Source organism: Lampetra fluviatilis, chromosome 17 (assembly GCF_964198595.1).
Source record: "Lampetra fluviatilis chromosome 17, kcLamFluv1.1, whole genome shotgun sequence".
Taxonomy (NCBI): Eukaryota; Metazoa; Chordata; class Hyperoartia; order Petromyzontiformes; family Petromyzontidae; genus Lampetra; species Lampetra fluviatilis.
This window is the reverse complement of record NC_136291.1, coordinates 3,766,862-3,790,220: the sequence shown is the minus strand read 5'-3', so window position 1 is coordinate 3,790,220 and position 23,359 is coordinate 3,766,862. Positions and strand designations below refer to the sequence as shown.

General features: G+C 43.9%; 1 protein-coding gene across 4 annotated transcripts; it reads right to left on the bottom strand.

Annotated features, from left to right (window-relative positions):
• Positions 1-665: 665 nt before the first annotated feature.
• On the bottom strand, positions 666-23,156 carry LOC144936837 (receptor-interacting serine/threonine-protein kinase 1-like). Of its 4 annotated transcripts, none has more exons than XM_078864000.1 (13): positions 23,029-23,156; positions 17,853-18,037; positions 17,328-17,484; positions 16,913-17,053; positions 16,217-16,451; positions 15,681-15,845; positions 14,953-15,035; positions 12,209-12,278; positions 11,485-11,611; positions 9,531-10,069; positions 7,514-7,612; positions 6,866-7,036; positions 666-4,775 (listed from the first exon to the last, which is right to left on the bottom strand). In XM_078864000.1, the coding sequence occupies exons 2-13, from the start codon at positions 18,014-18,016 to the stop codon at positions 4,495-4,497; spliced, it is 2,232 nt and encodes a 743-aa protein (XP_078720126.1). In that variant the 5' UTR covers positions 18,017-18,037; positions 23,029-23,156; the 3' UTR covers positions 666-4,494. The 4 variants fall into 4 exon arrangements, with proteins under 4 accessions (XP_078720126.1, XP_078720129.1, XP_078720128.1 ...); XM_078864003.1 differs by having other exon boundaries at positions 9,531-9,964; XM_078864002.1 differs by having other exon boundaries at positions 16,913-17,050.
• Positions 23,157-23,359: the final 203 nt, after the last annotated feature.

Below are 23,359 nucleotides of genomic sequence, written 5' to 3'. Positions count from 1 at the left end.
CAGATAATTGTCACTGGTGTTGTTGGCCGTGAGCGGGAATCAAACTCGGGTGGCCAGGTTCGTAGCGCTATGCGCTAACCGCTGCACCACCGCTCCCCACGTGTACCACTCACCTCATGCGGCGATACGCGGAATTTTGCTTTGCGGGCAGTTTTTAAGGAACATAACTGGTCCGTATACCGAGGGATGCCCGTGATGATTAAAAGTGGTCAAATAACCACCGCATATTTCTAGCTGGACAACATACACAAGTAAACCAAAACACTTTCTGTAAATTATAAGGGGCCGTCCATAATTGACGTCACGTGGTTTCGGACGATTTTTGACCCCCCCCCCCTTCGTCACAAAGTCAGACCCCCCCCCCTCAAATATGACGTCACAAAGCTCTGCCCCCCCCAAAAAAACATGCTTCAAATCGCTTTAAACTATTGTCATTGTAGTGCGTATTTAATGTGGCGCTGCACTCTGATGTTGTAGGAGAAAACATTTTAAAAAAAGTCTATTTAATTCAGTGGAACGTGTTGTCTATTTATTTAAAGTTGCGCATTTTGATGTGACGTCACATTTCTCAACCCCCTCGTCACACATCGTCACAAATGTCTGACTACCCCCCCCCCCCTAGGTGCGTGACGTCATTTATGGATGGCCCGAACACCCCCCCCCCCCATACCGGATTAAGCTAGTGCGGGGCAAGAACAGCGTGCGTGTTGGCTGGTAACGAGTAGTAATACACCAGCAGTGGTTGTTTAGACCACCTTCAATCACTCTCCCCACAGCGATGAGGTAAGACTCGTATACATCACGCCAATCAGTTACAAGGCAATAATAAGGCGTAAGCTCCAGTGTGGCGATGATTACTCACACGAATTAAACGAGTATCGAGTTGTCCGATTGTCTCGCTGTTTGGGTGCCTAAAATGGCATGGCCAGTGTTGATTCCTTTGAGTAGGTGGTCTCAACCACAAATGTGTGTATTATATTCACAGTGCTGTATTGTATGTAATTATAGATGCTCGATAACAGGCGAGGCATGATGAGAGGACCCCTCCCAAGTCAGAATCATTCATTTTTGTCAACCAGAAATCACCTTTTGCGTGCATTATTATAATTCAAGCATACAAGTGTTTTAACACCATTAGCTCATATTACATGACCCAGTATTAAAGAATACAAATCCAGAGTAAAAATGTAAAGGGGCATAAATGTTTAAGTTCATTCAATACATTGTTGTTTGGGCAGTATAAAAATATGTAAAAGCAGATCGAAATTTTGTTTTAAAAAATCACACGAAGCAAGTCTTTTGCGGCTTCTACAAGTGAATACTTTCACGAGTAAGATAAAAGCCACACACAGCGAACCACCGCTGTAGGCGCATGACCCACCACGCCTCCACTGACATTCAGCAGTTTTTGCTGCGAGAAATCTACATTTGATCAATACACAGGGACACGTCGACCTTGACACATACCAATAAGAGGGGTTTTTTTTGTTAGATCTTGTAAATTTGTCGTGAAACCCGTCACCACAACCCGACACAGCTAATTAGTAAGTTTTGTCACGTAAATAAAACGTGTAAATTCGGTACAAATACAGCACACCGGTGTTTGAGAGTAAACCCCACATTTACAATTTGAGTACGACGTTTGGACATATTTAACGACACGTTTATATTCACCGACATTTATATTCACGCGATCTGACCCTAAACAAACTCTTATGGATATTGGTCGCGAAAGCCGACGTCTTAACTGGCCACATATCGCCTGTGGTGGGATGCTGACCGCCCTCTGTACATTATAATTTAATTTCCAGTGACCTGAAGACATGACCACAATCTGCACATTCAAATGAGTCCAAATTGACTCTGTGGTGAGTGCAACGTTTGACCAACAGCCTATTACCAGCCAGGCGGCTCAAGCGCAGGGCAAGTGACTGGGTATGGGAAGGGCTTTGGGTTAAAAACCTGGTTGGGCATTGACCCGGCACATCATTCTTTCAGGGTTGATCAAAAGTAGCACCGCTTTTGTGTCGGGGAAAGTGAACAATGGTTGTCCTATTGATATACTCGCCACTGTCATAGAAATGTGGAATTTGCACCACTCGCTCAGCAAGGTAAGCAGTAGATGGCCATCTCCTCAATGCCCATTTGAGCAGGAACTCTGACTTCAAAAAAAAGTGCCCCAGTCAATGTAAATGTGGTTGAACACTTGCACGCAACACACCTTGCACGACCTTGCCTCTCGCAGAGATCGCCTCCTGCACAACAGACGGTCCATTACCAATAACCTGAAGGAATTACCACGATACGAATAATCAAATCTTTCCAGGCGAGCTCTATGGCGTGTGCGCCCACAAGGGTGGGTCTGCTAAGTTTGGAGAACGTAGTTTACTGCACTCAAAATAGCTGACCGCTGTTAACGTTGCTCAAGGCACTGATGTCACGGTTGAGTTTTTTTCAAACAAGATTAACAAAGTCACAGGTACGGAACCTTTCCCATGATATAAAACACGCGGTTGACATAAGTCATAATTACCAGTTCAATTATCACTTTAAAATGCCTTAACCTGAAATTCCTACAGTATTTCCCAATATAAAATATAAGTATGGCTAAAAGTGCTACATCATTATTAAATCTTTATATGTCTCATTTTACTTTTTTTACGTAGGTGTTAATCTATATACCAGAGCCAATGGCAATGTACATTTAAAAAATGCTACACGATGGAAGACCCATTAAAAATTAGGCTTGTTTTCCACGACAAAATAATTGTACCGAACGTTACTTTGTTCCACGATGATTGAATTGCATAGATCATGCCCTGGCATACAGGCAACCAATAAGTGACTCACAAAGGCCCAGGGATCTTTGGTCAGACTCTCATACTGGTAGGAACTTTCTGGTTATACCAGCCCACAGGGGATTATTGTGTCAGTCCGTTCGTCCTGCATCCAAAATTGGGAGAGGTGGGGCTGGGTGGAGAGGGGAGGGTGGGGAGGGTCTGGGTGGGGAGGGTCTGGGTGGGGAGGGGCTGGTCACCCCGTGGTGCCCTTATAAAAGTCAACGTTTAACCTACTCACGCCGGCTCGTGCCCACCCTCGGGTTGGCCATATTTGCGGAATACACCACGCCGCCGTTGACCCTGGCCATTGACCGAGCAACCCAACGTTCCTACCAGCACCCTCCGCAGGAATGTGTTTATCTGGCGTATACTGATATACCGATGAGCTATATCTAGTGGCGGCTGGCGGCTCCAGATTTAACGTAAACTACACTTTCAATTCTCCAGTCTCGATGCGATGTGCACGCATGGGATTGAGTTCCGTATGTGGCTTATTCAGCTTTTGCTCAACCGAGTCCGTGTCACGATGCAGCGTCCCAGGAAAACTGGGTTTGATGGGGTGGGAGACTGGCACGGTGCAGAATCCATAATCATCGATTACCAGCATTAACAATTATTATCATCATCACTCACTGCACATCATGTTCAATGAACAATCCACCTGCACATGTCACACGAGGCGGACTTTGTTGTTTCTTCACACTGGTGACACGCGCCACCACTGGTTGTATTTCAGCCCCTCCTCAAACGTAAATGGGTAAACCTCGTTAACCCTTTTAAGAGCAACAAAGCTTGACCGGATGTGGATAAACATAAGATCTGCTGAAAAAATTAACTGATAAAAGTCAGTTAGGAGCCCTGACTTTAAGCCACTATGATATGCAGCAAACTCTAAGCACACAATAGAAACGTACACGAACATTAATGAATAAACAAGAGAGAACCCTTTGAGATAAAAACAAAATAACCCTATTTTGCACACAGACTTTGCCTGAGCTTTATAGACTGTTGAACTCTCGTTGAAACAATTATTAAGGGCCAGCATCACAAACAAATGGTGTGGCCAATACCATGCCCAGCCGCCTTTGGTCGCGCTATTGTCGGTGTTAACACACCGCACCAGGTACTAATTTATGGCAACGTTGACTGCGGAGAGAGATGGGATGGCTTGAGATATCAAGCATAACTGATGTCACATACCATGGGCTGGAAATCGATCCCTGGTTGCTGGAATTGAAGATAAGTACGTGAAAAATTGCACCACCACCTACAAAAAAGGCCCCTTGTGTATCCAAGATAGCATGCTGAAGGAAAGTGCCGTTAGCGAGAGCATATATTGAAGCCAGTACGGTAAATAAAGGGGTGGTGTGGCCAGGACCATGCACAGCCACCGCTGTCTCGGATATTTGAACACAGCACCAAAGTATTCATTAAGGCTCAGTGGCCCTGGAGAAGACCCAAGATGAGTTTAGATACCACGTATAAATGATTATCCATGTCCTGCTGTAACCATTCATAAGACAATACACAAAGACAGGACCACTGCCCTGTACATCCCGCAAGGAAAAAGATCCCCCCTCACTGTGTAGGCCGCACAGGCTGTTGCCCCAACATGAGCACCCATGCAACCATGCACACACAAAGACGACGCTCGCTATGTAGAATTTTCATCTAACTTCCGTAAGATGTCGTAACGGCCGCATTTGTAGAGCGCCCGTGCCAGGATATTCACGGTGGCCTGGCGGCCCATTAGACGCCGCCATGAGTTCAGCATCTGTACGATCATCTCCTGCTGCCCGTCACGGTCATAGTCGTGAGAGATGGCCGAGATCTGGCTTTCATCCAGGCCCAGATGACGAGCACAGTGCTTCCAGTCTTTGAACAGGTTCCCCCTCAAGATGTCCACGTCCTTGTCGTCGATCTTCCGTGTCATCCCTGCACGGGTGGCAGCAATGAGCATGTAGGCAGACGTGTAAAGATTAAAACGGGATTTTAAAAAGTAACCTGTAAAAACAAAGTTTTTCACTATAAATCCTTTATATGCGTGGCATCGGTTTTATTTTATTATTCATTTCTGTTTTTCTTGAGTAAGAGTTTCATTTTTATCACATTGGTATTTTAAATTAAATATGAATTTTTTTTTCCTAAAAAGTGGAAAATTTTGGAATTTTTTTTTGTCACGAAAATAAATTGTCACGCACAACGAGTCTGTGTGCAAAATGTCAGCTCGATTGGATCACGGGAAGTGGGTTAAAAAACGACCGAAAGATTTGCACGGTCGTAAGCGTGCAAGCAAGCAAGTGTACTTAATATAAAGGATTAAAAAAAATGCATCCAAACATACGGCGGGTAACACTGTACGTAGTCAACTGTGCTGGAAATGAAACCTGCCCTGCCAAAACTATTTTAAGAGGTTGTAAATGCTCATGGCTATATGGTAAATGGGTTCCTACTTCTAGGAGGAGTTTATAAGTCCATTTGGAGGGTATTTTGATTTTAATATTTATCCCATTTGAACCATATCATTTTATGTTTAACTGTTATATGTGCTCGCTGTCAGTCACTGATATTCAAGTTGCTTGATGTTTGCGAGGTATTATTTGATGTATATAGTTGACCCGGTACAGCATCTAGAGTTGCCCTGAGTATTAAGACACTACATAACTATAGTAAATCCTTGGATTGCGAGTAACTTGGTCTGCGAGTGTTTTGCAAGACGAGCAAAATTTTGAAATAAATTTTAATTTGATAAATGAGCAAGGTCTTGCAATACGAGTAGTACGTCTACGCTTTATCTGCCGAGCGTCACGTGATCACAACTGATATACGAGTGCTTTGGATTACAAACACGTTTCCGGAACGAATTATGCTCGCAATCCAAAGTTTTACTGTATAACAAATTATTACTTAATTACACTAGAATCATCACTCATGTGCAATCCTACACTCATCACCAACACCTACGCCATAAAGAAACCGAATGTACCTTCCAAAAAGAGTTGATCTGAAAATGGTTACCGTATTTTCCCGCATATAACCCGCGGGGTAGACCACTTTTTACAAACAAAACAAGACCCTGCGGGGTATATGGAGGTGCGGGCTATCCCAAACATATTTGACACGTGTGACATGTTATAACTCGTTTGATTTTTTCATGGTAGGACTATCCACTATGCAACACTTACCACCTTTGACTAAAGCACTGCTGAATAAACCACTCACACTAAAATTGCGCATGTTATCACGTTTTAAATTATTCGAATTGCTTGTACAATGAAACGACAATGTTTGAAGTGGGCGCACTTTGTTTACCGTAATACTTTCAGTGGCTGTAGGGGTGTGCGAAAGTTTCAGCTGAGGCTATGGTTTGCACAATGGGAAGGGCCTTAACAAGCGTCTACCAGAAGCGAATCATAATTGCCGAGTCCCTTCGGCCGCTGCTATTGGCTGAGCACTATACAGTCGCGACCATGAGCTTTGTTTCAAACTTACAGTGGCTTTGTTGCCAGAAGGCAATGGCGTTACCGTAGTGCCGCTATTGTCTGCGCAGTGCGCAATCTACCAGTGCTCAAACTGTACAGGGGTAACTAGTTGTCATATGATGAGGTCAAACGCTGGTAAGCCTAACAGTACGCTTACTTACTTATCTACCAGTTATGTTACTTAATTATTGGATATTTACTTTTGTTACTTATTTACTGTTTTAAGTTCACTCGTTTCCGGTTAGTTTGTTTTCTTTGTGCACGTTATGATTTTCATGTTAACAATTGATAGTGGAATATATTACAAATGTAAACTTTGTATTAATTTGATGAAATTAAGCTACGGTAACGACTATAAAGATATAAATGCATGCGGGGTATATGGAGGTGCGGCCTATCTGAAATTTGTTTTACACAAAACGCTATTTTTGCGGGATATATGCGTCTGCGGGTTATATGCGTATGCTGAAAATTACGGTACAAAGTGACGGAGGTGTATAAGAATTTGACACATTGCAACAGCTGACTCACAATGCACCTTACCTGCAACTCTGAAGGATTCGAGGTTGAAGTCTGGCTTAGCGCTGCGTTGTGATTCGCTGGAGGAGCCGCGCTGCGATGGCTGATACCTTGGTTTGCTTTTAGGGTTCAGATTGATCACATTATTGTTTCCAATCTGAATGTTGTCCCCATGAGCTATGTGGACTTTAAAACCTGAAACAAGCAAAAAAAACATAAAACGTAGTGAAGGAGTACCACAGTTGACTGTCCCAACCAATCTGCTCAAGAGTTGCTCAGTCATGGAACCTCTTTCTTTCTCTTCGGCTGTCCAACGGGAACAATGTTGACTGTAGAGACTGATCTCCACGCCCTGCACGGTGGTGAAGAGAAGCTGCTGTCGTGCCCCCAGCTGCCCTCTCTGTGGTCTCAAGCACGCAGGTCCAGTGGCACACACCGAGTATAACGACTGGGAGAATGCACGAATTGCCCCACAGTAGCAGCCACCAGATGGCCTTGGTGCTGCCATCCCTTGCCTCCATTGGTCGTGTTCTTCCGCATGCCAGCCAGATACCACGTCGTTGACCTACAAGTTTAATTAGCGGATTGAAAATTTTACATCAAGCGAATACACATGACAAGCAGGGGCAATGCTGACCAACTCCACAACACGAATAAGTTAGGGCCTCTTACCTGAAGTGGAATTTGACAGTGCAGCTCCCAGGCTCTCCATGCCAGGAAATTGTTTCCCATTAAACGGCCAGCCGTCCATGACTTGCGATGGCAACACTCCTGTGAGTCGCCCCATCCAACAGTGTGTAGAAGCACGGAGTTTATTGGGAGGAGAAAGAAACAAAGAAAAGTTATATCGCACAAAGTAAAATGTATACACTTTCCCTACACAACAGCCTTCACATTGTACATATAAAACAGGCAATCCTTCGAACGCCCGACTTATGAACACCCGTACTTACGAACCAGCTTCCATCAAATACCAAAACAATGACATTGACTTAAAACGCGAACTCGCAATTGCAAACTCAACCGCGGAAATATTTTGTTCAGAGAAGCGATCCTTTGCAAGATGTAATGAGTCGGCCTCGCGCTGGGAGTGTTTGTGTGAAAGTGTGGGGAGCGGTAGTGTAGCGGTTAGCGCACTGCGCTACGAAAGCGGCGACCCGAGTTCGATTCTTGCTCACGGCCAACACCAATACCCGGTGCGGTGTGTAAACATCACCACCGGGGAAACAACAGAGGCCAGGCGTTGGTGTTGGCCATCCACGCCCTCGTGTGCCGTACCGGCCTTCATAAGTACTACTCGCTAACTGCACTTACTACTACAGTCTGTTAAGGATATACGTGGGTCTTTGTCTGCGACATGTGTGCGTGTGTGTGTCGGGGAGAAGCGGTAGTGCAACGGTGAGCGCGCTGTACTACCAACCTGGCGACCAAAGTTCAATTCCTGCTCAAGATAAACACCAGTGACGATTATCTGAATGGGACCTGGGCTTCCCCGAGGTTGACTCAGCCTCAAATGAGTACCTGGTGTGGTGTGTAAACATCGCCACTGGGGAGACAAAGGCAGCCGGGCTTGGCACTGGCCACTCACCCCCTCGTGTGCCGTGCAGGCATTCATAGGCTATGCTCGGTAACAGCATTTGCTCCTACATTCTGATAAGGCTACACAGGGGATCGTTGTTGTTGGGGTGTCTTTTTATCTGTGTGCTCACGTGTGTGTGCAATTGTGGTGACTCATTGCCCCCCCCCCTTCCGACTACAAGCTAGTATAAAAACTCGAGCTAAGTTAAAATAAATCATTAATTTTTTCTATTGACGTTATCTTAGTTTTATTTACTATAGAGTATGTTTTCGAAAATGTAACAATGCATCCATAACACTGACTGTATGGGCATTTAAAAACAGCGCATTGTTGTTCCGACTTACGAACCGGTCTCAAGAACGAATTTGGTTCGTAACCCGAGGATTGCTCGTATATTACAGACAACAATGTTAGGCTCGCCATGAGAGGTCTCTCCTTATAATTTCGTCTTATTTTGGCTCCTCACTTCAACGGAGATGTAATTTTTATAAAAACATTCTTTACAGCAGTTTAACACGTAGGCTTTCGCGACCAATATTATCCCGAATAGGTTTTTTTTGGGGTTAGAGCACATAGAAATGAACGTGTCGTTAAATCCGCTACCCACCCGACAACCAATTAGTAAGGTTTGTCACGTAAACAGAACGTGCCAATTCGTTACTCATGTAGCACACCGGTGTGTTGGAGCGTAAACTCACAATTGGAGAATAAACCCACAATTGTGAATGTTGTGGGTTTACGCTCCAATACACCGGTGTGCTGAACTAGTAACGTATTGGCATATTTTGTTTACGTAACAAACCTTACTAATTGGCTGTGTCGGGAGTTGGCGGGTTTAACGACACATTTATATTTACGTGATCTAACCCAGAAAAAAAAACCTTTATTCGGGATATTGGTCACGAAAGCTTCGGTGTTAAACTGCTGTAAATGGTGTTCTACAAAAATTACATCTCAGTGGCGGTGAGGAACCAAAATAAAACAAAATTAGCAGGAGAGACCTCCTGCTATTATGGACCAGAAACAGCAATCGGATTCATATCCAAAATTAAGCAAGTGACATACATTTCGAGTTTCAAGTTGATTTTGTTTAACCGTGTGAGAACTCACCCGATGGCATGGGGTGCTGCGCCCTGGGCTCTGGATACGTAGCCCTCCCTGCGGGTGGCTGCCCGGAGTACCGTCCACTCGGGACGGCCGCCCCCTTCTGACTTGCCGGACCGCCCGCAATATTGACCTCTGGCAGCGGAGCAAAGGATTTTGTGCTCGACAGCGAGGAGGGCGGATCGCGGTGGCGTGGCGAATCCTCCGAGTGCAGAGACCCATCATGAAAAAAATGCCGCTCCTGATACGTGCTTGACGAGGGCTGCACCCCACACGCATGCGGTGAGGTGCGAAGCGCCTCGGAATTTCCACGACCCGATGACGTGGCTTCCGGCGCCTGATACTCCACAGGCACGGCCCTCGTTCTGCGAGGTTCTTCTGCATCCTCGGAAGGCATGTTTGATACCCTCCTGTTCATGACGTAAGCGAGGTCTTGGTCCCTGTTTACGAGAAGATGTTGGTTCATGGAAATATTTTTTTCATGGTAGTCTCCTTCATCTTGGAGTTTTGTCAATGTGTGTTCATCTTCAGATAAGCAGGAAATCCTAAAATAGAAGCAAATCCATTTGTAAAATGCGCTCGGTACTCATTTCAGAATAAATTGTGTTGGGAGAGACCAGGGTTAGGTACAAGGTCAGTTTCAACATATGGGTGAGTAACACCTTCAATTGTCAATAATTTCGTTCATGAAATTTCTGTGTTTGCTGACAATGACAAACTGATGAGCATTTGGCCTACTCTTGTGTGTTGGCCAGATGCCTATATATGTATAAATTACGTACCATCAGCCAAGACTAATAAATATGAATGTAATCATTCATTAAAATCTATCCTTTTTTTCCCACGTGCCTCAAACTGCGTACATGATAAATCAATTCCTCCGATTATATGCTATGGATTCATGAAAACCTTACAACCACTTTAGCTTATATGACTTGCACCATATTGTCGGGTGATCTCAAAACAAATTCATTACACCGAGGTCAGGGGAAAGCAAGGTGATGAATTGCTACATCTCCATTAATGAGCACAGCGTTGTGCTTATGTTGTGGCTAAATCTCAGCCTTGGCACCCAACAATAAACGTGAATGGGTTTTATTTGGGTTGCCACGATAATCTTTCGCGATACCAAAATATTAACTTTCCTGCGATGATGATTTTCGCTCAAATTTTATCATGTTGTGAATGTGGTTCATATGTTGATGCATTTAAAATGCAGATATTGCTCAACGATGCTTAAAGGTAATTATAATGAAGTTCATACAACATAAGCTTGCCATAAGTCTTACAATAATATCAATTTCACAAAAGCGTATAACCAAGCATGCTGTTAGAAAACGATGGTGTCATGCAACCACCACGCTGCTAATTACTCAGGAAAACAATATACAAAGTACTAATTAGTTCCACCATTGGAACCTCCTTTGCCAGTAGCAAAATATGATAATTGGTTTTTTACCCTTTTATCTGGCAACAAAACTGACACCTTCTTTACAAGGAGTCGTTTGCATTAACCACAATACCTGCGGTCGGAATGCAAACAAAAAACACAACTCTGATAATGTATGCACTGTCCTTGAAATTGATTGGTCCACACCCGAGACAGCTTTTCTTAAAGCCTAGTCTCAGAGTTGTGTTTTTTGTTTGCATTCCGACCGCAGGTATTGTGGTCAATGCAAACATGACTCCTTGTAAAAAAGGTGTCAGTTTTGTTGCCAGCTAAAAGGGTAAAAAAACAATAATTATACTAATTAGTTGTTTTTTTACTAAATCATGTACTTTATAGTTACTTCATAAATATTGTCAGGAAACAAAATGACGATCAAGCAATGTTTTGTAAAACTGACGATACGTTTTCTGTCGTCCTTACGTTGAGACATCATAGCACCGCCACAATGTGACAGGCAACCCTTTGAGGTTTATATCAAGCATAAGCGAGCGAGCCAAGGGCTCCACTCACCGCGGCTCTTCATTCTCCATAGGTTTCGTGCCGCAGTCTGTGACGAGGAGGCTGTCGTCGGCCACGAGCGTCTTGGGATCAAAGTCCTGGAGGCTCCTGTTGCTAGAGGCACTGCCTAAAAGCTCGTCTGTCAAACGCGCAAAGTCCCGAGACACAAGGGCGCACATTTAGCCGCAGAGTTTTTTCCCCAGCTGTCGGGGGGGGGGGGGGGGGGCAAGTGTGTACACGAATGGGGGTTTCGTTTCATCAATCAGTGGCCAGTGGCATGCACCGAGACTTGGGAGAAATGCTATCTTAGGATTCTGTACCCGGTACAAACTGCCACTTGGCAAATAAGTAAATTCAGCAAGCCCATGGGTCTATTAAACAGCGGTCAAGCCCACCGAGATAAAGCATCATCCCATTTTACTGGAGAATGGGGAGAGAAAACGAAATCAAATTACCTTAGTTTATGCGAAATAAAAAAACTGGGAAAAGTAAGCAACTGCTGAAATTTCTGAATTGACATTAACTAGCAAAGTGACAGTTAAACACAAACATCCTTTCACAGTCATGGTGGAAGCGATGATGGCCACAAAAACGCCCAAATAAAAAATAAACAGTGACCGCTTATTTCTGGACATGTTCACTAACCACTGAACATTCATAAAAGCACATCACCATACTTTCCGCTTAATCGTTTAAAAGATTTGGCACACAAATCACAAGCGTGCCGTCAGCTCACCGGACTGCGACTTGAATGAAGATTGTGGTGGAATGTCATGGTGCTGGTCTAACATCTTCGGCTCCACCCCCTGAAAAAGGACACAGAGGATATGGGGTGTGTCCTGCTGCCACCTATCGACTCAGATTACCTTTCACATCAAACAAGCTACACCATGTATACCGACTGTGTATAAGCGACCCGCCAACTCTCTAAGCGAGCCACATTAGCACAGATATCAAAGCCTCCTAACGTCTCATCGTAATTAACCAAGGGCGGGCCAAGCCAAGCTCCTGGAGAACACCACTCATCAGGGCTCACAAGTCCAGCAGCCAGACCTGACAGACACTGGCCTAAGTGCTGCTAAGGGGGCTCATAAAAAGGATGGTTAGTTACAACCAATTGCATGGGAGGCCCTGAAGAGGATGGCTTGGCCAATGGGAGACGAAGAGCTAAATGCCTGTAATCAAAGACTGTTTGATCTTGATTTGAAGCTTTCATGACTGCAGGAATCCATACTCTTTGGTTCTTTCTTTCGGTAAAGTAAAAGATTTCATATTAACAGGTTGAATTTCTCGTGCCAACGTGGTCACCTCCGGACGCCGACCTCTACGTCGCGGTGGCTCTGCGATCTCACATTAACACGCTAATCTCTCACATTAACACGCTAATCTCTCACATTAACACGCTAATCTCTCACATTAACACGCTAATCTCTCACATTAACATCACTAGCCCCGCCCACTTCATTTATGACCCTAGGACTACACCCTATAAAACAGTCTGCATTCAGCAGCTTTTCCCCTCTTTCCTCCCGATGGCGATCGCTTGTGTTGTGATCGAAACGTCGTAGTTTTTTGTTTATTTAATATTTATCATTGTTATTAATTTGCACTTATCGACCTGACTTTTACCGAAAGACCCAAAGAATACGTAAAACACAGCAAGGGTTTTAAAAAGTCACGTGTTATAGTTGAAAAAAATATATACGGGAGAATATGTTGTCATGCTGTTATTCCTAATTGTAAAGCAGCGTTGGTCATTACATGGATGGCGATTCACGGGTGGATCACAATAGATTTGTTTATGTATCTCAGCACAAATCAAAACAACTAGTGACATACGCAAACTATTATTTTGCACGAAGCCCATTGCAAATACAAATCTCAGAACTACAAATAAATACGTAAAAAAATACTTCTACCCATAGATGATGCTGACACATGGTCTATTCGCGTAAAGGTGTCGTTAAACCCGCCACCACCCGACACAGGCAATTAGTAAGGTTTGTCACGTAAATATAACATGCAAATTCGTTACTAGTACAGCACACCGGTGGCCAAATCTGAGCAAATCTGGCCGTCGCCTGATAAAACTAGTTGTAATTACTGGCGAAACGTCGTACTCAGATTGTAAATGTTTTGGATTTACTCTCCAATACTGTGCTGTACTAGTGTAATAAATCACTTAGACGACGATCTCGGACTTGTGTCTTCTTTATTGATTTCTTTGTTGGCTGGACAGCTCAACGTTCCCTTTCCAGTAACCACTGCACATTCCCTGCTGCGCGGCGTATGTTGGCCTTGTCCCGCACACGGCTCGCTCGCGCTTCCCCGCTTCTGCGCACCGCTGGTTGACGGTGCGCTAGGAGGCAGCCCTGGATCGCCATGTGGCCGCTGGCATTCCAAGGCGCGAGACGTGGTCTCGCTTCCAGACTTCCCACAGTGACCACAAACCTCTTACTGCTATTTTCGATTTAAAGCTTTCGTGACTGCAGGGATTAATCTTCTTGGTTCTTTCGGTAAAGTCACGTAGAAGGGAAGTAATAAAATAATAAAAACATAATAAAATAATTCTCACGACGTTTCGGCCACAACGCAAGCAGCCGTCCTCAGGTGAATTATTTTGTCAAGGCGCCCTTCCCCCCTTCCAACCCAGCTTAAATAGACGCTCCAAGCGTGGTGGTGTTTCATTCAGACGCTGTCTCCCCGACAGACCTGGTCTTCACCTGAGGACGGCTGCTTGCGTTGTGGCAGAAACGTCGTGAGAATTATATTATTTTTATTATTTTATCTCTTCCTGCTTCCCCTTATCAGCCCTCCATGCGGAGCTAAGCCCCGCCTCTAGCCACGCCCCGCATTTAGCCACGCCCCTTCTAGAACCTTCCCGATGGTTCCCTACGAGCACCCTTGAGCTCCGCTCTTGAACTCTGGCCCAGACACCCTCACTCCACCTGATTGGCTAATACAGCGGAGCCTATCCAGCCGATCGGCGACCGACGGTGTGCTCTCTTATTGCACTAGTAACGAATTGGCATGTTCTATTTACGTGAGAAACCTTACGAATCGCCTGTGTCGGGTGGTGGCGGGTTTAACAACACATTTATATTTAAGCGATCTAACCCAAAAAATATATATTATGGATATTGGTCGCGAGAGCCTACGTGTTAAACATTGTCTATTGTTTCTTACAGGGTTAAAGCAGGGTAAATATATTGGTCATAGCTTTCTGGAAGATCGTAGAGCCCATTGAAATGGACCAAGATGGGTCACAGTGCTGAGTGTATTGGCCACCACTGTTGTAAGGGATGAAAACCGAGCCATGTAAGTCATGTAAGAAATTGAAAGATTTGTACGTTGATAGACCAAACATATACTGCACCAGGGGAAGGATGAGGGTCATGGTGATGATAACGATGAAGAGCGCCAGTCACATGTGATAAGAGAATGTTTGAACATCTTTGTAAACAATTATTAATTTCTTACCAGCAGCATTTGCATTTTTGTCACGGCAGCAGGTATCTCTTCTTTATAACTATTATAAAGAGGCTCAACATCTTTTTTGCAATCTGCAAAAACAAAGGAAATAATATTCGATAAAAGCATGCACTCATCGCTTATTAATCTGAAAAGTTACCTATTACAAGGTGAAGTGTTTATTTGTTTTATTAAAGAGATTAAGTTAATCTGTGGTCTTCTCAACCTTTGTTCTATGGGGCTTGATCAACATGCCTGGAAAATGAATGAATTTGATGGCAAAAACACAACCATTTAAACCGTGCTGCAAAATGCATGAATATTTCTGGGAGGTTTGTTGTTCGAGTAAGCCCACGACGTTTATTTTACATTTTGGCCAACTTATTTACTTGTGTCCAGTCAACGTGGTTAAATGATCAAAAATGGACAGACGTATTTGTGACCGACATTGGAAACTACGCCTGTCTTTGGGCTGAGGGCACGCTGTACGTATTTTATTAATTCATTTCCAGAGAACACAATATCCCAACACTCACATCTTAATTAGCGCACGATAAGTTCCGAAAAGTATTATTTTAGTTTAGTTTTTTTCGGGAACATTTACAGCACACCCCACATTCCAGCTCAAATCTGTGTCCACCTTAAAGAGGTTTTATCACACATTGTTTCATTTCAAAAAGCTAGGCCTTTCACCATCTTGAGATGAAGCCAGTGATGAGGCCTACAGATCAAGTCACCTGAGAAACTCGGCCGTTTTTCAGGGAGCTGGTTCCAGCACGACTTCATTAGTTTGATCATAGAGTAAGGGGAATGGGGCGGTATCAGCTCCATGTCAGGCCGTTGGTTTTTCTCGGTGCAATTCTTCAGCACGTCGTAAGTAGTCTGATCCCCACATTGCAAATCTGCAAGAGAAACGGGTGGCTTTTGTTAAAAAAACGTCTCCATGTTTAATTCAGCATACACTATAGAGTTCAGCTCTGTAAGTGGCCCCAAGTCAGGGGTGCAAATTCCATATTCCTATGGTGGGGAACAGGCTGTCCAGAGGACAACCATTCTGAACTCTCCACAAAGTGGTACTCACTTCATCGATCCCAGAGGGTTAATGGGTCGAGTCGATCCTGGACGAAGATTTGAACTCGTAATGGCTGTTTGCGAGTCAAGCGGTCTGACCACCATGGCCACATTTCAAACAGCACCGTGTAACTGTGATGCACTTTAGCTGCTCAAAGAAATCCCGAAAGACAAAATGCGTGTGGGTAATGACTGCATTTACGTTCGTACGGCTCCCTTTGGGTGATGATGACCCAGGTGAGGATTGCGAAGCTGTAGACGTCGGTCTTCTCGTTTGCACGAAGGTTGACGTTGTTGAACCTTTCTGGGGCCATGTACGCCGTCGTGCCCATTCCCAGCTTCTTCTTTTTCTCACCAGAGACACTGCTTCTCCTGGTCTGCTCTTCTTTGCCAAGTCGTGACCAGGTTTTACATATGGACACTCCAAAATCCGCTATCTGTAGACACAAAGGACATTTTTAAACATCTAATTATTCATTTTAAATGTCCCCCCCTCCCCGCCCCCATTTATATCCTGACTGTACTATAGAAGGGAAGCAGATCTCACAAAACAACCACTGAGATTTCTTCACATGACCTCTGTTCCACACAGTAAAGGGCAGCACCTACCAACCCACTCTACCACTGAGTGTAATGTTCATTGCATGCCAATTCAAACAGATTTTTACATTTGCAGAGCCGGAAATGTTCCAAATAACATGTAAAGCCAATTATAATGCAATGTATTTTCTTTTTTTAATACAATAACAGTAGGCAGTGAAGCCAGCAGAATTCCTGGCTCCATTGTTTTATCCCATAGCTTATTTGTCAATCACACATTGCAGCGGATACTCATTTCATAAATTATTTTGACCTCATGGAGGCTCACACCCAACGGGCTTGGATGGCACACGCTTACTTTAGCATGGAAATCGCCATTCACCAACACATTTTCAGGCTTGAGATCCTGGTGAATAATCTTTTGGCTGTGTACGTACAGCATGCCCTCAATCACGTCCAGCACGATCCGAGCACGTAGGCACCATGGAACGTTTTCCTTCTGGCAACAAAAACAGTGCCAGAAATAAAGTTTCTATAGAAAACACCGAAAATGCTAAATCCAGGTCATAGCTTTAATATTTATCATAGCTTTACTATTTACTTTGATAATACTGTGGGATCCTGAAACAAGTGTACTTTAGAACGAGACTGAGTGAGGAGAGTCTGTAGTGCTGCCGCTCACGGACTCCATCTGTAAACCAACGTTTGTTTCTTTAGTTAATAAAAACACATTTGTACAGCATACTGCACTGAAAGAAACTTATCAGGCATACCCCTTTATGCAGAAAGTCCAACAAATTTCCATGGCACATGTACTCCAAAACGAGGGAGTAGTTATCCTCTTGTAGAATGACGCCAAACAGCTCAACAATGCATGGGTTTTTCAGCTTCCGCAAGATCTTAGCCTCATCCTTGAGGCTCTCCAATTGCCTGTCGAGCACATCATTATTATTGTCATCAGCATTATACAAATGATCATAAATGATCAACCTTTGTATGCCCCTGCCATCTACATAATTCCATTCCATCACCGTTTTGTAAGCAATGTCAAGCAACTTGAGCGAGCTACTATACACATATAAATTATTAACCTTCAATCACTAGTGTGTTGAAGCATGGTCAAATAACCCCCACGACTCACACGGTGTGGAGAGGCGCTCTTGTATATCTTCATGTATCTATCAATTCAAATGTCTATTACCAGTCTCACTCCACAGCCCTATCACCATAATGCACGTGAGATGAATCAGACACCCATTTGCAGTCAAAACAGAACGAACAGATGAAGCACCACTTACATATACTGGCTGGATGACCCCATTCCGCTGAACACCTGCTTGATGGCCACAATCCCGAAATGCGGGTGTGTACACTTATGCACTTCGCCATACCGCCCTGAGCCCAACGATTTTTTCTTTACAAAGTCCTTAGGGTCCAGAAGAAACTCGCCAGCCTCCTCCATGGTGAGTCATCAAAAGACCACCTGAAAAAAACCAGCAAAGTGGCCATGCAAGTTAAATTGTTAGGTGTCACGCAGTTGTGGCCTACATCTGGGCCCGCTTAATAATGACACTAACCCTGCGCACTTTTCTTTTTTTGCCACACACCGATTTTCAAAGCAAAAATCGCGTCGGTATATTCAAAAAATGTTACGCTGTACTGATTAGCTCTGAAAACTGGTATGTTGTAAAAGGGGCTTAAACATGGGCGACCTTCTGCTTAAATCGGTAGTTAGAAACGTATGCCACTTTTGGCAGATTTATTTACTTGGCTGACATTCACCAATAACAAACTGGCAAAACACAACACCTTTGTCAATAATATTTGACACATGATATGAAGGAAATAAAAAAAAACTGTCTAGTGTCATAGATTTAACTAAACCATTCATGTAAAATCGAGTTAAACAAAGGTTTACAACACTGGAAATTATAACCCAACTCAAGGGCCCTTTGTAATTAAAATCAATTTACTCCAGATTATTTAACTAATCTCCTCATATAAAACGCCAAAAAGTCTACTTCTCATTCCGTTGCTAATTATAACCGACCTCAATTTTACACCATGAAATGGTTTGTATCATTGATTCGATCAAACCCTTCATATAAAGAACGATTTCTAAAAAAGCTAAATATAACCCACCTCAAGCATTCTATATTTCAAGCATTCATGACTGCAAGGATTCATACTCTTAGATTTTTTCGGTAAAGTCACGTAGGTAAAAAAATAAAATAATAAATGAAAATAACTCAATTCAATCACGACGTTTCGGAGGCAACACAAGTCTCCGTCTTCAGGTGGGACCGTGACAGCTAAATTTACTGTATCAAGTGAAGAGAAATCCAAGAGACAAGATCTTAAATACTATCGGCCATAATCCTTGTGGAGGTGGTCCACTTGGACCTTCCCTTCTAGCCCCCCACCCTCCCAGTCCCTGACTACCACATTTAGATAAGCTCCTCCCCCCTCCCCTTAACCAGTATTTACGATCTTGTCTCTTGGATTGCACCTCACTTGATACAGTAAATTTAGCTGTGACAGTCCCACCTGAGGACGAGACTTGTGTTGCCTCCGAAACGTCGTGATTTCATTGAGTTATTTATTATTATTTTATTATTATTTTACCTACGTGACTTTACCTAAAAAACCTAAGACCACCTCAAGCAGATTAGTTGATACTGTTTATGTCAAAACCATTCCATTAAACTCATCTGTATTAGCTCCCATCAAAACATTCTTCTTAAAAAAAACCTAAGGACTGCCGATATTTCACTCAAATAAAGATTTTGACTTGTTCCTGGATTTGTCGATCGTGCCGTTGCCCTTTGTGACCAAAGGTGACGCCACTGATGGTATCATGACTTGTCTGTTGCCTCAACGGTTGTGAAGATCAATACGTGAGTTTCAGTACTTTATTTTCTATCGAGGTTTCACTTGTAGTTTGACGTTGGAAGAAAGGTTGCCTTGTTGACTTGCTGTCATGCAGGCGAATGATTAATGTGGAGAGTTGTATTGGTCTCAAACTTCTTCACAAAGAACAGATTACAGGATTACACAATTTATGATATCTGCTAAGTAAAGGCCTTCCAAACACTGTGCCATGGGGGTTATTTGACCATACTACACTATTATTTTTAGCCCCCCCCCTTCCAATACGTCATCATGCGCACCAACAGGGACTTGCGCACAAACACGTCCACGTCTACGTGCACCTCATGCTCTCTTTTAGCCCCCCCCTCCCGATACGTTCCATTCATTGGCTACCACATTCTGATAAGCCCCCCCCCCTCTCCTCCCCCTTAATTTTAAATTAAGAACTTGCATCTTGGAATCCCTGCCTCACTTGATACAGCAAATCTGGCTGTGACGGTCCCACCTGATGACGGAGACTTGTGTTGCCTCCGAAACGTCGTGATTTATTATTATTTTATTTTTTATTAATTTTAATTTCATTTTTTTCCTACGTGAATTTACCGAAAAAACTAAGAGTATGAATCCTTGCAGTCACAAAAGCTTCAAATCTAGAACTATACACTATTCTAGTCAATCCGCATTGGTGAATATGGTATCGAGGACCATTTCACATGCCACTAACCACCGTTAGCCACGGCCTCGATTCGAGCTCAGGTTTCTGGGTTCAGTGCCATGCACTAACCACCACGCCACTGCTCCCCGTCTTGGGAGTATTTACTAACGAAAAATACTTATTCGCCTATGGTCAAATCACCCAGAATGTGCCCAAGATCTCGGCAACGAAGGAAAGTTTAGCCGGGATTGAGCTTATATGGGCAACGACCAGGCTGAGTCGATCTACAACGGGTGTTCTAAGCTGCAGTGGCGCTACATTGTCAACAGATGGCAGTGCAGGGGAAAAAAATGTGTACAGTATTCTATTTATATGCTCCACCAGAATTGTACCGCTCCTTCACCAAACGGTACAGACTAGAATATCGAAGTTCATTACCGTATGGTCATGTAGCCCCGTGGCATGCATAAGTGTGGGGAGGGCCTCATCCAGCAGTATATTGACAAAAAGGCCTGTCTGTATGCGTAGAATACCAATTTAACAGACTAAACTCACACTCTGGTTCTTTCGGTAAAGTCACGTAGGTATGCATTGCGGCTGTTTGTCAGTTTTCTTTGACCGAATTCGAACAACAAATAAATGCATCTTATTGTGGTTATTTCGGTTGCTTACTCCTGGACTAAAAGCCAAAGGTGGGGGGGGGGGCGTTGTTGAAGCATCTCTGAATACAAGGCCCAACCAGGAAGTTGTAGATCGATTCAGCAGCTAAGAATATAACAATGTCACACACACGCATACAACAAAAGAGCCCCCGTATAGCCTTAACATGTTGGGGCAAGTGCTTTTAGCGAGCACATATTAAGGCCGGAACGGTACACGAGGGGGTGGGTGGCCAGCACCACGCCCGACCGCCTTTGTCTCCCCTAGCGACGATTTCGAGTTGGAGAAAGCATGGAACAATTCCCATCCTGTATAAAGAGAGGACATGCAGTAAAGGTTGCTCCATATATATTGCTACGAGAGTGCTTTACAGTAAAAAGATGCTCTTATTTCTCAACAGTTGATAGATTTATTTGTTTTTGTAAAAGCGACGGCTCCTTATCTTGCAGAGGAACATTTAACGTTTTAAAGGATGAGTAAGTGCGCGGTACTGAGATTGTCGAAAGACGCGTAAACGCTTTGAAAGTCAACGCTTCGATGATTGACAACTGCATATCTTAATGTGTGCATGTATCGGCTCACGAATACAACGAAGTGTTACTCAAGTCTAGGGGGAAATTCCCAGCGGTGTCTAGATCGGAAAAACACACCTCCCTCTTCCCCAAACATCGTCTATTGTACCAACGACCATACGTCAACTGGATTAGATTCATATTCTTGGTTCTTTCGGTAAAGTCACGGAGAAGGGAAATAATAAAATAATAAAAATATTAAACAATAAGATTCTCACGACGTTTCGACTGCAACACAAGCAAACGTCATCAGGTGTGAAATCCACAGCAAGGAAATTTGGATTAGATTCGTATAACACGTAGGCTTTCGAGACAAATATCATTCACAAGAGGTTTTTTGTTTGGGTTATATCGCGTAAATGTATAAATGTGTCGTTAAACCCGCCACCACCCGACACAGCCAACTAGTAAGGGTTGTCACGTAAACAACGTGGCCAATTCGTCACTAGTACAGTACTAGTGTATAATGTAGTGTATAGTAGTGTAGTTTATAGTAGTGTAGTGTATAGTAGTGTAGTGTATAGTGTAGTGTCTAGTAGTGTATAGTCGTGTATCGTGTAGTGTATAGTAGTGTAGTGTATAGTAATGTAGTGTATAGTAATGTAGTGTATAGTGTAGTGTATAGTAGTGTAGTGTATAGTAATGTAGTGTATAGTAGTGTAGTGTATAGTGTAGTGTATAGTAGTGTAGTGTATAGTAGTGTATCGTGTAGTGTATAGTGTAGTATACTAGTACAGCATCACCAGTGTGTTGGAGAGCCAAGCCACACCATTTACAATCCGAGCACGACGTTTCGCCAGTAATTACAACCACCTTCATCAGGCGACAGCCAGATTTGTGTACAAGTCCACCGGTTTCGTTCTTCACACAGAGGCGTCGATGTGGTGACCACACTTCTAGCACACAACGTGCGCGCATTATGCGAGCCCTTTGACCTTATCCTTCCTATTGTGTGTACTAAAACGACCGTAGCAACAGTAACCCCTATTGAACTAACAACTTTAAGACGTGAGATTGCGTAGTGAACTTTACACAGTAAACGCCAATTATCAGATTTTGCGGTGAGATGGCTGCGATTTCAAGAGGCGCTCATCGAACTGTGGACTGAGCGTGGCTGACGATGCCCCCTCGTGTTATCCGAGGAATCTTAAGATGATCTTTCTGACCCAAGACGATACTCCTGGTTTGGAACAAACATTATTTAGCGATTGGCTACACGTGTACCTGGAGAAGGGGAGGGAGGGGGGAGGGAAATCCCCCCAACATTATATTCTTGTTGCATGGCAATGTTATTATTTATGTTTGTTTATTATTACGGGTGGTGGTCGTGGTATACGCAGAAGTGGTCACGAAGTTTTATTTAAGCTCAAGTAGAACCCAGGGGGGTTGGGGGAGGAATAAAAAAAAACAAAATAAACTAAAACGGCGATGGCCAAGGAAGGCCTCCCCTCACGTAAAGCCTCCCCAACATCTCACGATCCTCTCTCACCGGCCATGTCTCGACTAACCGCATCCATCTCAACCTAAACCTGTCACCATCACGATCACAATCATCTTCACAGTCAACATTCGTCATTCGTCATGCTCAATCCACTGCTGGATGAAGGCCTCGCTCCCTCCTCCGCCTCCACCGCCGCCGTCATCCCTCGCGATCAAAAACTGCGAGGAATTTGGCGCCAACGTCTCAGGGCACTCACCCACGTCCTCGTTACGTACCCGAGGCGAAGACGGCCGTTTCGCTACTCCAGCAGTGGATAGAACATGGCTTGCTTCTTCTCGCTGCTGCTTCTCGCTGCTTGACAACAACGACGATGACGGCGGTCGCGTTCTTAACTCTCGACGGCGGTTGAGGAAGTAAGTCGGGTGACGTCATCTCGCAGTGACGTCATCCCGCCGTGACGTCGAAGATGGGAAATCCCCAATATCCAGAAAGAGAATGGTCATCATGTCGTCATCATCATCATCAGCGTCTGTTCTAGATTTGAAGCTTTCGTGACTGCAAGGATTCATAACTCTTAGGTTTTTTTTCGGTAAAGTCACGTAGGTA

Excerpts from the sequence above, each read along its gene's own strand:
- LOC144936837 (XM_078864000.1), bottom strand. The coding sequence starts at position 18,016 with ATGGAGGAGGCTGGCGAGTTTCTTCTGGACCCTAAGGACTTTGTAAAG. Across the intron at positions 16,452-16,912 it reads ATGGCGATTTCCATGCTAAA|ATAGCGGATTTTGGAGTGTC; the intron begins GTAAGCGTGTGC and ends TTGTGTCTACAG. Across the intron at positions 11,612-12,208 it reads TTCATTCAAGTCGCAGTCCG|ACGAGCTTTTAGGCAGTGCC; the intron begins GTGAGCTGACGG and ends CGCGTTTGACAG.